The sequence below is a fragment of the Pezoporus occidentalis genome, unplaced genomic scaffold, assembly GCF_034315485.1.
Source record: "Pezoporus occidentalis ecotype Australia unplaced genomic scaffold, CSIRO_AGI_Poc_V1 ctg56, whole genome shotgun sequence".
Classification (NCBI taxonomy): Eukaryota; Metazoa; Chordata; class Aves; order Psittaciformes; family Psittacidae; genus Pezoporus; species Pezoporus occidentalis.
The window spans coordinates 2,229,440-2,242,966 of record NW_026915899.1 but is presented as its reverse complement, the minus strand read 5'-3'; the positions used below and the strand labels follow the sequence as shown (position 1 = coordinate 2,242,966).

The window sequence follows — 13,527 nt, the reverse complement described above, 5'->3', positions numbered from 1 at the left end:
TTTTGATAATATTGAGCTATTTCAACAGTATTGTCTTAATTCATTTAGCTTGCTTTTTAATTCTAGAATGTTATGTTAAATAAATTTAGAAATAAAGATGTATTTCAAAACTGATTAAAAGTAATTGGAACAGTCATATACTATTTTGATGGACTGCAGCTGATATTCTTTGGCATTTGTATTTTACTGGAAATACCAAAATTTTGACTTCTCTTTTTTTGAACCAGAATAATTCATTCTCCTTCAAAAATATAAAAAAATGTATGGAATAAAAGTCTGCATTTCAGTGTAGCTCACATTCAGGCTCCTGGTTCAGAAAGGCCTCTACTCAATGTGATCCACAACATACGTATGTCTGTCAAATAACTGCTGTTAAAAAATACTATTTGGTTTTTAAATTCTTTATTTCAAATCAAATATCAGACCTAAAATACTGCTTCCTTCACATTCCCTGAGTGCAGGTCTTGTTGCAACGCAGGAGGGTCTTGCTAGTAGACATGACATGACAGGCACAAGAATCATTTCTTCTGTCTGTGAAAGGAAGCTTTCATTACTTGTATTCAGCATTTCATTCATTTGTAGGAAAAGTGGGTTAATTTAAAACAGGAATATTTCCTGAAGTTCAAGATACAAAATCAAACTACACTGCCATTGGGAAAGATGAGAAATTCCCATGGTTTCTCTTTCTTTCTCTCTTTATATAGAATATTAATCTTTGTAAAACTGTTTATGTAAACTGTAATATAATTTTTTTTGCATTTCTAAGTAGGTGGAAGCAGTGTGTAAATACCCAAAGATAATGGGATTTAATTAAAAATGATAAAATACACAAAGCACACAGAAATTTGCAAAAGGATCTCTGTGCTGACAAAAAACCTCAGGCTTTTTTAAATGTGGGGATGCCTCTTTTCCTGCAGGAAAGATGTGATACATCCCATATTAGAAGCATAAAAAAATCAAACCAAAAAACATCCATTGGCACTCTGATTGAGTGGAATCATTTGAATGTGCATTTTCCTTCCTCCGATTGACTGACATGTTGATTGATGAACCCCATCCTTTCTTTTTCCCTTGCCTTCTATCAGGTCTTTTTAATCCGTTGGTGACTTTTTGTACACTGTAGCATTTAGATAGCAAGAAAGCAGCAACCTTTTGGTGTGAAAACGCTTTCTAGCTTTCAGACTGTTTGCAAAGTGTAGTCGGTGCTACTGTTTGGTGAGTGTCGGATACTCACCCTGCATTGTGCTGCATGTTTTACTCCTTGTGAGTGTCAGCATCCACAGCAGATGTCTGCAGAGTAGGTTTCTGTAATTTCCACCTCGTTTGCGTCTGTTGATAGTGAAAGGGTAGATTGATCCTGTGGCTGACTCCTCAATGTCACAATTTTCTGTCTGAAGAGAGATTCAAAGGCTTGCTTCTCTGATAGACACAATGCTGTCTTTCTTCTGGAGAACTTGGCCATCAGTCTTTAATTCATAAGCCGTTAAGCACAAACCCCTTGTCTTTGCATTCTAGGTTTGCAACCAGGGAGAGGAATGCTCTCCTCCTCTACAACGGGCGTTTCAATGAGAAGCATGATTTCATTGCCTTGGAGATCATTGAGGAGCAGATCCAGCTCACATTCTCTGCAGGTGAGGTCTCGCTCAAGTCGAGTGTTTCTGCCTGTGGTCAGGAGATCCTCTCAAGCCGTTTGGAAATGTTCATTAAGGATTTTATATGGCTGTTTGCTGCCTCATTAGCTGAGTGGCTGATGTTTTACAGTGAGCAACTGATGCCAGGTATTGCAAAGTAGCGGTTTGTAGTGGTTACACTGCTGTCACAGGCAGGAGCTTGTCAACGTATCAGTTATAAAGCCAGAGTTTATGACTACTATAAAAGATTGGCACTAGCCTGAAAGCTGGCCTCTGAGCCAGTGTGTGCTTAAATGAGACTTCATTTTATCACACTGTGATAAACGTCGTGTGGTTATGTATTTTTTACACTATGCCATCAGTGAAACTAGGTGTGTGTAAATGTTATCTAAAAAACACATGCAAGCCAAAGCAGGCAAGTGAGAAATGCCTGCCGCTGCGGTTGGTGATGAGCAGTGATGCTGCAGAAATGCACTTTTGTGCTGTAGAAGCACCTCCTCTTGGAAGAAGCAATAAACGACCATGGATTTAGAAGAACTTAGCTGCCTGCTCATTGCTACAGTAGGCTAGGATACAAGAAACAGAGGCTTTGGCGTTTGCTTGCTTTCTCACTTGGACAAAGCCAGTGTCTTTTGGTGCTTCTGGGAGCAGAGAGAGGGGAAGGCCACCAAGTGAAGCTCAGGGTGGCATGTATCCATGCCACTGTGGCCTTCTTCCAGGGGAGTGTTTTCCTCCAGAAAAGCAGCCCTGGCAGTGGCGAAGCTCTTCTTGACACAAGTGTGATCAGAGCAAACCTTAACCATTCCAGCCTCAGCAGAGCAGTGTTTCCCAAGTTAAAAAAGCTCAAGTTTCATCCAAAACCTCACACCCAGCTGTCCTAATTGCCATGACAGGGGTAGCACGCAGCTGTACAGCATGGTTGAAGCACATTGAAGCCCCCAGGAATCACCTTTTGGGCTTCACCAGACTTGCTGAGGATCTTGGAGTCCCTTTTGATGGAACACTTGCATTCCTGCTTCAGGCCAAGAGCAGCTCTGTTCAGTGGGGAGGCTTTGATGGCTTTACCAAATCTCAGCAGGGCAGACAACCTCTAGTTGTCACAGGTTAGGGGGATGTTTTCCATTGGGATAGAAACTGGGAAGGTCTGTTGTTGCGTAGGTCAAGTGGGGTTACATGCAGGTCAAGTGAGATGTTTGTACCTCTGTACCAGGCATGTAACTGAGGTAATAATCCTGTTATTTCCCATTATCCATATTAGAGATAATAATGGAGCATGCAGGCTCCAGTCAGCTCTTAGTTTATTGCTGTGAAAAGTGAGACACTGCAAGCAATAAAGCAGTAGAAGCAGAGGCAAAGCCCACCTCAGTGTGCACACTCATCACCAGTGACAGTCACTCAGACCTCATGATAAATCCTAAGTGACCCCATCGATTTACCAGCAATGCTTAAGTGCATATCAAGACCTTTGAGTTGAAGTTATTCGGTTTCATTTCCCTTTATTACCTCAAAGTTGTCTAAATTAGATTTTAAGGCAGACTTTTGAGTGGATTAATGCAATGAAATAACATGCTCTGCTCTGCCTGTCTAAACTTGAATCAAATTGCTTAGAAGGCACCCTGAGGATGAATGAGGAAAAAAAAATAAATTCTGCTTGCACTTATATGCATTTAAATGTGGAAGAACTACTTTAAAATACATGAAACTAAATTTAGATTTGCACTGCTGCACCTGAGAGCAGGTCTGGTCCTGTACGTTACAAATGGTATTTTCTTTGGAAGGAGGATGGCTTATGTTATATAGTTTTAAGTAGCTTTTCATGAACAGTACAAGTTTTGAACACCTGATCTGACTGTTTTACCTGTCGCAGCAACTTTTTCATAGAGAGCAAAGCAAAAGAATTGGAGACCAGAGAACTTCGTTTCACAGAAATTTTCACCATAGATTTTTTATCACTAAATGATAAAAACCATTACAGCAAGATGTCAAATATGCTGAGCTGAAATCTGTACTGTTTAAATAACAGAAGTATAGAGAATGGGCATTAAAGGGTGGTAGGAGACAGGAATAGTACTTCACACAGGGTAAAGCATTTGTTGCAGATAGAGATGGACGTACATTTTCAGCTCAGCAATACTCTGAACTTTGTTAGCTTATGGGAGGGAGTTATTTTTCCTGTGGTTTATTATGTAGAATTTTCCAGCTGTTAAAAAAAGAATAAAAAAAAAAGGCCAAAACCCAGCAATCCCTCCTCCATGCCATGCCTTTCATGTACTTTCAACACCAATGTTTATTTTGCTGCTACCTCGGAACAGATATGCCTGGTTACTGAGCTACTTCTGCTGACTCAGACCTGGCTTAAAAGCTTCAGTTTAACAATTCCAATGGCAAGGACTTGCTTTCAAATTTAAATACTGAAAGGCTGCCAGTAATTTTATTAATCATTGTAAAATGTTATTGGGACCAAGGTTACTGTGGGGTTTACACTGGAGGGCTTTTGGGTTTCACTCTCAACTCCGACTAGGAGTAGGCTTCCCTTCCCTGACAAAATAATCCTGGCACAATACCCATCATGTTAAAAACACCTCAAAGTGCTGCCTTTGGCACAAATGCAGAAAAATTCATGTACATCTTTTCCTCAGTTGACTGCTTCAGCAATGGCTGTATCTACCTGCTGCATGTGCTACAGCACTCTGCAGAATCACGGTGGAAAATAGCACAATTTACCTGGATGTGCTAGAATCTATTTTTGTATTTGTGCACCAAAATAATTCCATGAATCTGGGGATATTTTCCATTTCACAGGACAAACCCTCAAACACCTCCATGGTGAAGTAAGACAGCTGCATCCTGTGCCTGATGAGGGTCTCTCTGACTTCAGGTTTAGTGCAGAGTGGAGGTTGCAGTGGTGCTCACTTACTTTTTCCCTTCTGCCTGCCCTTGCAGGGGAGACAACCACTACAGTGGCACCATTCGTTCCAGGAGGGGTCAGTGATGGGCAGTGGCACTCGGTCCAGGTGCAGTACTACAATAAGGTAAGACTAATGGTGTCAGAGATAACCTGTTATTTGTAAAGTTATAGAGCCATGGGTTGTGTAGCTCTGACCTGATGTATGCAGAGGACTTGAGTTTTACTCATCTAACCAGGCACATTGCCACAGCTCTGCATAAGTGGTACTGGTATTGCTCACCTTGCCTGAGATGAAAATTCCCTCTGAGGGCTTTTGAGTTTTGTCTCAGGAAGGCAAAAAAGCCCCCAAACATTAGTATGTCCTATTCAGAAGTACTACCAGGGGAACCTTCGGTACTTGGAACTATTTTAGTTTTCAGGTCTTTAAACCCTCACAAGTGTCAGTGCATCTCAAACAATGGATTCACTGATTTGGATCTTTTTAAAGAATTGTGCAGAACAGGAGCCTTTAGCATAGTAACTACAAGCCACTGGTGTACAATTTTCTGATGCAAAGCAAAATTCTTCCCTAAAACTGTTGTCTTCTGTAAAATGACAAGTTTAGCTCACACAAGGTTCTCTCATTTGGAAGATTTGGATATTACATGGCTGACACTTTAGTGATCAAGGGCTGTCTTACTAAATCAATTTTTTGTCTGCTATGTAAAAAGATACTCAGAAGAAGTGCAAAAAGTGCTGTTGCACACAGCCCATGGCACTCAGAGGTGTGCTCAGTGGTCCCCATCCCACAGCTGCACCATTGGTAGGTATCAAGAGCAGGTTCACTTTGAACCAAAGGCAGGGGCTTTCTGCAAGCCAGCCATTTTGTGATGAACCAAAAAGCATGGTGCTGGGGTGTACGGTGTCACTGTTTGCAGATAGATGTCAGAGCCCTTCTGTAACCTATAACAAAAATCAGAAAATCTAGTTAGTTACTGAGAAACGTTGCTTTTAAGTCTGACATGATAGCATTATGGTAGATCACGTAAGGAAATAGAGGAGCATTGTTGGCTGTTAAAAGGGAAACAGGATACTGGTGTAGGGAGCTGAATGGAAGATGAAGGATTAATATAGTCAGCAAGTTCTTTATTTCCCAGCACTGCATCCTTTCATCACATTTTGTGTGGCAGTTTGAATGGGAGGATTAAAGTTTTCTTTGGACTCCTAGATAGGGTCTTCTAGCCCGAGGGTATTTTACAGAGGAAATTAATTTCTTTTTAGTTATTTTGTATTAAAAAATAAATGTTAAAACTTATTAAATAATTAATCTACTTAATATACTTTGTATTATCCAAAGCACAGAGAAATAGAAGCAAAACTTAAGTGTGTCACCATGCATGCATGTGTGGACATTTTGAGGCTCTTCCTTACAAACTGCAACATGCCATGTTTCCATAGTCTGCTTATTTCTCAGTGAATCACTTTGTTAGGGTAACTGGCACTTGCTGATGCAGTGGAGGGATGTCCGAGCTCCCAAGCTTCTTGGTGGATGCAGGGACAGCCACAGAAGCAGCTTGCTGAAGGGCTGCTGGCCAGATAAGGGGTCCCAGGCAGCCCCAGGACACTCTTTAAAAGGCAAAGAGATCTGACAATGGATGCTAAAATTAAACCCCTGCCTCACTTCCACGGCTTGCTGCTGTTGAAGCAGACTGGTAGGTGTGCCATGTTAGCAAATGGTGTTTTCCTGTCGTTAACACATGCACCCTGTCATCATTTTCTTCTTCTGCCCCAGTTTTGCAAAGGGGAATGAGTCGTCCCCACTGCATGGGAGGGAACTCGGGCCAGAGAGGGAAAGCAGAGGGCCCATGCTAGGAAACACCACTGACTTCACAGTGTTTGCCACTCACATGACATAAAAGTGATGAAAAGCAGGGTCACTGTGGAGAGCAGCACTGCACCCTTTGTGTTGGAGATCGAGGTCACCACCTTTCCCTTAGCAGTATTTATTGAAGAATTGTTAAATTTGGGCAGCTCACAATACTGAGTAAAGGGCATCAGTAGGATATGCTCACCTACATACATTTAGCGTGCTCTCAGGCCTTTGCATTATGTCTGGGAATTGCCTGTGTTGCATCGGCTCTTCAATAGTGAAGGACGGAGCGGGCACTGCGGGGCAGTGGCAGCTGGAGGCAGCTCTGCAGACCTGCCTGCAGGCTGCCTGCCTCACCTTGCAGCAGGGATAAGCCTTCTGGTATTTGTTTGTAAAGCAGCTCCTTGGCTACTTCATGTTTTAACAAAGCTGGAGGTAAAGTTCCTGTGAGGAGGTTGAAAAGACAGAGATAATTTAGGGATTTGAGTTGTGCCAAGATAAATGGGATGTTGTGTCTAAACTTGACGCAGCTAAGACATGTTTGAATAACAGAGGACCCAAAACTCATGAATTTGCTTAAATTACACACTCATATTATTGTGCAGGTACTGTATCCTTCTGCTGTTTCCAAAATCCTACCACAGTGTCACATCCTCATCCCATCACTACTCAGATGCTGCACAGCCTTCCTGAGCAGGCAAAGCCTCTCCTGAGCCATCTCCCTCCTCCCTGCATCCAGCTCATGTTTGATCCCCACCTCCAGCCCCCTCTGCACTCCCCTCCCATGTCTCTGCCTCTGGCTTGCTCTGACATTTTGTATCAGCACCCTGTCCCTGGCAACAGGGCCGCAGGGGCTACCTCCACCAGCATCCGTATGGGGCTTCTTGCCCCTTCTTCCATTCTGCTGTTTGCTTGGGGAGCTTCTGGTCTTTGCTCCTTTTTAGACATCTCTTCCTGATGCTGTCCTTGGGAAATGCATAACCCATCATCCCAGATACCTGTAGAGATCCATTCTATTCATTTGTCTATGTCTCATATTAAAAAGTCCTTGAAGAGGTATTTATACCTGCTCTTTGTTATCCCTCACTTGTTTTGAGTTTCATCTGCCTCCAGTTGCCTTCTGCTCCACCAGCTGGTTTTCTTTATTTAATAAATGTGATCATTTTTTATTACCCATTCATAAGTCCCTTCCTGTGCCACTTCTGTCTTCTTTTCAACATCAAAACCCCTACAGACATTTTGAACATGTTGTATTCACTCTCCTACAGCTGAGTGCTGCCACACTGCTCGTCCTGCTACTGGGGTCACTGCCTGTCCTCTTCCCTACCCAACACTGTGTTCTTAGGCAGTGACAGGCTTCTTCAGGCAGGACCGTTTCCTCCTGCTTTAGAAATGTGAGAGATGTTGTGGTGCAGGTTGAAATAAATAGCAATTTAGAAGTTTCCTGTTGTGCTCGCAGCAAGTGTCTGGTGTCAGGTACTCTCCTGGGTTCATCCTTCTTTCCCAGTGCCTTTTTTTTAAGCTTCTTTAAAGCATCTTTTTAAAAACTAATCTAGGAACTGTTCAGTTTATTTCCTTCCTTCCACATTTGTACAGCATGTAGGAAGCAAAAAAAGGGTTCAGTCTTCCTTGAGCTTTCAGATAATACAGTAATTCACATAGAGAATATTAGATTTCATCACAGCTGAGGGCAATTTTTGATCTTTCACTTTTGAGGAGAATGACTAACAGGCTTTGATACATAATCTAAATCACTTCAGTCCAAAGCAAATTCTTGAAGATGAGTTTTCACAGCTCTGAAATCTGTTCCTGCAGTCCAAGTTGATCATGGTAGGATACAAAGAAAGGTTGAGTGGTTTTTGGCACATGCAGCTCTGTGGATGATGTTTGGCTGATCATCACTGGAATTTAGACTCCAGGAATGGGTGACTTGAATGCAGGGGCAACTGATGGGAAACTTCTGCAGCAGCTATTTCCTTAATGTGGCATCCTGGTGATGCTGCCACCCTCTGAAAAGTCAGTTTGGTAATAATGAAATAGGCAGTGTAGAAGTGACTCCTGTAAATCACTTGCCATTACAGATGTTTGCTGATGGGGGGGGGGAAGGCAGGGAGGAAAGCTACTTGCTGGCTCTGTTACCTCAAACACATTACCTTCTGGGATCCTGATCTTGCAGCCATTAAAATCAGTGGGAGGTATTAAATTAAAGGTGACCTGCATGTGACCTGCTTTCTCAAGAGGTATATAAGAAATTCACAAGAAATGGGACTTTTTATATTATTTTGGAGAGACGGGTGTGAAAAGGGGGAAGATTTCAGCCTGACAAACAAAACTGATAGACAACAGCAGGAACAACTTGCTGCTTGTTCACAGGATAGCTGGCATAAAGGGCAGCAGCGGTGTGAGCTGCCCTCTTTGCCTTGGTAATGTGCTTCCTTTCCACACGATGACAGTTTAGTCAGCCCTGGCCCTTTGGTCCTTAGCCTACTGGCATGAGTAACAGGCAGTAGGTTTAGCCATGCTGATACGGATTTGGAATAGGAGCAAAACCACCAGGATTTTTGATGGGAATGATGCTCAGTATCAGTGATATCACATGGAATATCTGGCATTCGTTGCACACACATGATCATATATGATTATAGGCAGTGCTTGGGACAGGGGATTCTGGTGGTGTTTTTAATTAAGTTAAAACTTCAAGCCACTCTCACAGACTTCTGATGACAGAAATGCAATTTTGTTCAGAATTTGAGATACCCCAGCAAATTTATGTTAGTGTTTTACCTGACTCATTACCTCAGGCTAGAATTCATCATTTGGCACAAGATAAAAATGTTTTGAGTAGAGACATGTTCTTTTAATTATACGGGGCATGTACATGTATATTTATATACTGTATATCTTATGTGTTACTTACACATATATGACATCAAAGTTGCTTAAGGACGTGACTGTTCTGTAGGCAGAAGCTCCTTCTGGGTCTGTTTAAGGAGACACAGGATAGCTTTACCTAAATGACAGAAAACCGGAGAATAGTAGAGAGAAAGGTGCTCTCAAAGAGTGTCTGATGTGGAGCACAGTAGTTCTGGAAGATGAGATAAACAAATCCCTGAATGACTCACAGAATTACTCACAAGAGTAAGGGATGTAAGACCGAGCAGTGGGTGTGCTTGGGATGGACACCTCCATGCTCAGGAGGTGTAAAATGATGGGTGCCTTGGAGGGTGTCTCCACTGTACTGGTCCCTTGAGCCTTCAGGCTCCTAGGATGAGAGAGTAAGGACAAACGTTACTCTTTTTTCCATAACTGGGATAAGTTTTCCTCTCATATTTGGTAATTGGTAGTAAGCTGCCGCTCATTCACTCCTTCCTTGCATGTCTTTGGACAGAAGAGTGCTGTGGTTGTTGATGCTTGACTCTCTTAGGGGTAACCCACCCTTTCACAGCAGTTACATTTAGCAGGGACCTGCTGCTTTCCATCCCTGTGCACTTCCCACCCGGCAGAGCCCAGACCTGTATTTGGCCTGAAGACAGCTGCTGGGAAGACAGGCAAATTCTTCAGTTAGAGATAAACTTAAAAGAAATGAGGGGCTGTTAGGGCTGATACTCGGTGTGTTGTGAATTCAAAGCACAGGAGATGCATTGCTCTGAATCAGACTCACATATGCTTTCAAAAGTCTCCTGCCTGTGGTAAATGATGGTTCCTCTTGAGTTAACTGGCCTTCATCTGGGCAAGCTGGAGCTTGAGCATCACCAAAGACTGAGCTAATGCTGTAGAGATTTAGTTCTCAGCCCACTCGCACACTACATTTTGCCAGTACCTTTCCTTCCCAGGGAGGATCTATCCCTCATCCATTGGCTGGAAGCTGTTTCCAGGTGCCAGAACACCCTCTGTTTCAGTGCCAAGTCCTGAGCTGTAATTGATGTTCTGTTCCTTGGGTGCATGCTGCATCTCTCCCTTTGTGCTTGCTCAGCCGGCAGGCGAGTGAATGGCAAGGCAGCTTTTTCCCTCTTCCATGGGTTCCTCTGCCAAAGATGATCCTGAGGGGTTATTAACCATGGCCATACAGCTGTGCTGTGGCACCAGCAGAACTTACTGTTTGGAGCCTGCTTCATACTGTGGATCACTAGTAGTGCCCCACAGACTGGCCACTGATGCCAAGAGGTAGCTGTGGGAAAGGAGGAAGAGGGAAATATTTGGAGTTACAGCGTTTGTCTTCCCTAGTAACTGCTACATGTGATGAAGCCCTGCTGTCCTGGAGATGGCTGAACACCTGCCCACCCGTGGGAAGTGGGGAATGAATTCCTAGTTTTGCTTTACTTATTAAACTGTCTTAATCTCAACCCATGAGTTTGCTCACACTCACCCTTCCAGTTCTCATCCCCATCCCACTTTGAGGGGAGTGAGTGAGTGGCTGTGTGGGGCTTAGCTGCTTGCTGGGGTTAAACAATGACACTAAGCAAGAAACAAGCATCAGTCTCATAGGGTAGCTGCAGAGGTGGTGGGGATGAGGAGTGTGTAGTAGTCTCCAGGGCCCACCAGCAGATGTAGAGGGAGCTGTTGCACCCCGCAGCAAGGATGGCACAGATTCACTTAGATGCATGATGTGTCTTGCTGAAGCATGCCTTGCTTGTACAGAGCACCTGCTTCAGCTGACCATATAGAAAGCGTAAGCTCTTGAGCTCAGTCTTATACAACCCCTGCATTTACTCATACTCTTACATGCGTTATGCCTGCTACTCATTAGTGAAATTATCTTTAGGATTATCTTTATAGCAAATCTCTAGCATTCATCACTGTCTTTGTTTAACTAGAGCCTCTGTTTTGATTCTGGGATCCTGTGTAGTGCAGCTGCCTAACAATGGCCAGGGGCAGATCAGTGCTGAAGGACTTGAGGATGCGTATGCAAACCTGCCCTTTCAGAAACTCAGGTCCACTCCTGTTGTCCCACCCAAGAGCCACTGGGACCAGATTTGACCTAGCCACCAGTCCCTGGGGAGTGACACAGCTGTACCCCCAAAAGTCAAGATCTGTAGGGTTGCATGCTGGTGCACTCATGGGCACCTGGAAGCTTGGTGGCCGTTCACATTCCCCTGCTATGGGCAGGCAGGACCTGAGTTTAATCCAAATACCTCCCTAAGCACAAGTGGCATGGGCAGTCACAGGCAGTGAGAGCAGTGCTGGTCTGTTTTGGAGAGGTTAATGTAGCACTTTATTTTGAATAGGGTGGGATGAAATACAATAACCTCTGATGGTCTGCTGCAGAGACCATAAGAGGCATGCTGGCTATGGCAGGCATGCCCTGCACCAGGTGCCTGTGAAGCTAGCAGATAGGTTATCTTGTTTCCTTCTGAAAACACAGACCCTCTTTGATGATCGCAAATTCATCTGTTATGGAAATATATTAAATACATTCTTTATTCAGGACCAATAATTGATTTCACCACTTTCCCTTGGGGGAGTGGGGAGAAAGGCAAATATCAATGTTTTAGTGAAACTCAGACCTTGACGACTGTGCCAAAAGACACAGATGACACTGGTTACTGCTTTCTCTCCCATAAAGGGAGCTAATTCTTGTTTTAAGTGCTGGGTTCACGGTGCCCCCCCATGACCAACAGGCAAACACAAGCGTCACACAGCAGCTCCACATGGGCTTCCCTGGGCCACCCACTACCACACTGCCCCATTGGCAGGGGCTACCCTTCAAGCATGGAGCCTTGTTTGCTCAGCTCTGGGTCTCCCGTCCAAGCCTGCCAGTGAGGCTGCCAGTGCCGTGGGTAAGTTATGAGGCATATATGCCTGCGGCTGAATAGGGATTGCCAGCTCCTTGGAGAAGAGCCACATAGCTGCACCAGCTAGGCATAACTTCTAGTCACTGGACCCAAGGTGAAAGACTTTGCCCTGACAGTACCCAGGACACGATGCAGTATCGTTTACTTCTTAATCTCAATGGTCAGGAACAGTGGTGGGCAATTAAACAAGTGTGCCTGGGAGCACCTTGCACACCAGGGCATGGTTGCCCCTGCCAAGTGGTGTGCTTTGTAACTCAGTTGGAAAAGACAGACCCCAAAAGGAGTCACATCACTGGAGATTCAGTAAGTAATAAAGGCTGGGTATGACTTATGCAAATGTCTATCACTTGTGACATCTGAGCAGATGTAATTGTGATCTGAGGGAGAATTTCTGAAGTTAATCCTCCCGGTGGCTTGCAGACTAATTTGTTAAGGGATTGAGGGAGATTTTCTAAATAAACAATGCAGTTATTGAAGATTATGATAATGCCACTGTTTATCAAATGTGGGCCCCACCACAGTTTGGGTTTTGCTGGCTCAGATTGACTTGCTGTGATTACAGCATCTGTGATCAACACCGGCCTGCTCTAGTATGGCTTGGCATCGTCTGGTAAAGAAAAATGCAGAACATTAATTGTACTGTTAAGCAAATATTTGGGGGGGCAGGGTACTGTAAATACTGAACATGTCATTCAGTTAGGAACAACCTACTTCTCTGAGCATATTTTTCCAGGAAGTATAATTTTGTGAGTCTGCATTTCCAAACCAAGGTGCGTACTATTGCTAAGAAATGCCAATACAGCTTTTAAAAGCCCTCTCAAGTGGGCAAAGAAGAACATGTGTTAAAATTTAGTGCTTCCTCTTAAAAAAACTAGCATATTCTTACTTAAGATTTAATCATATTTCTAATTGTATCATTTCCTTATCACTTGTCTCATTGTGAACATATAGCAGGGTTGCAGAGATCAGTGGTGGCACAGCAAGGAGGAGGCAGTGGACAGTGCTAACTTCCAGCAGAGCACTGGTGTTATACTTCACCAGATCATCAATTTGTGCTGGATGTCTTTCCTTCTATGGCATTTTCGTGGGATCAAAAATTCCGCCATAGCTTAAGCAGAGAAAAGCTTGCAGGACACCAAAAACACAGGGAGTGTGACCGCACTCAATTCATTCCTCTAGTTTTGAGAAGGACTTATCTGTGTTTACCTGTGTAATTGCAGGGCCTCTTCTTCACAGAGCAAGTTGCTGGGGTCTCTTCAGTTAGATGAGGAAAAAAAATCACTTTTCAAGTGAAAAAGTCACTTTCTGTGCTAGTACAACCAATATTTGTAACAAACATCTAGAGGG

The 13,527-nt window shown here is 43.6% G+C and overlaps 1 protein-coding gene across 7 annotated transcripts in view; it reads left to right on the top strand.

Annotated features, from left to right (window-relative positions):
* The window catches only part of CELSR1 (cadherin EGF LAG seven-pass G-type receptor 1), a 164,860-nt gene that overhangs the window by 92,026 nt on the left and 59,307 nt on the right, over positions 1-13,527 (top strand). For all 7 annotated transcript variants that reach the window (XM_062638350.1, XM_062638346.1, XM_062638343.1 and 4 more), the window contains exons 4-5: positions 1,516-1,631; positions 4,575-4,663. In XM_062638350.1, the coding sequence (XP_062494334.1) occupies positions 1,516-1,631; positions 4,575-4,663 (205 nt within the window). The remainder of the gene's footprint in view (positions 1-1,515; positions 1,632-4,574; positions 4,664-13,527) is intronic.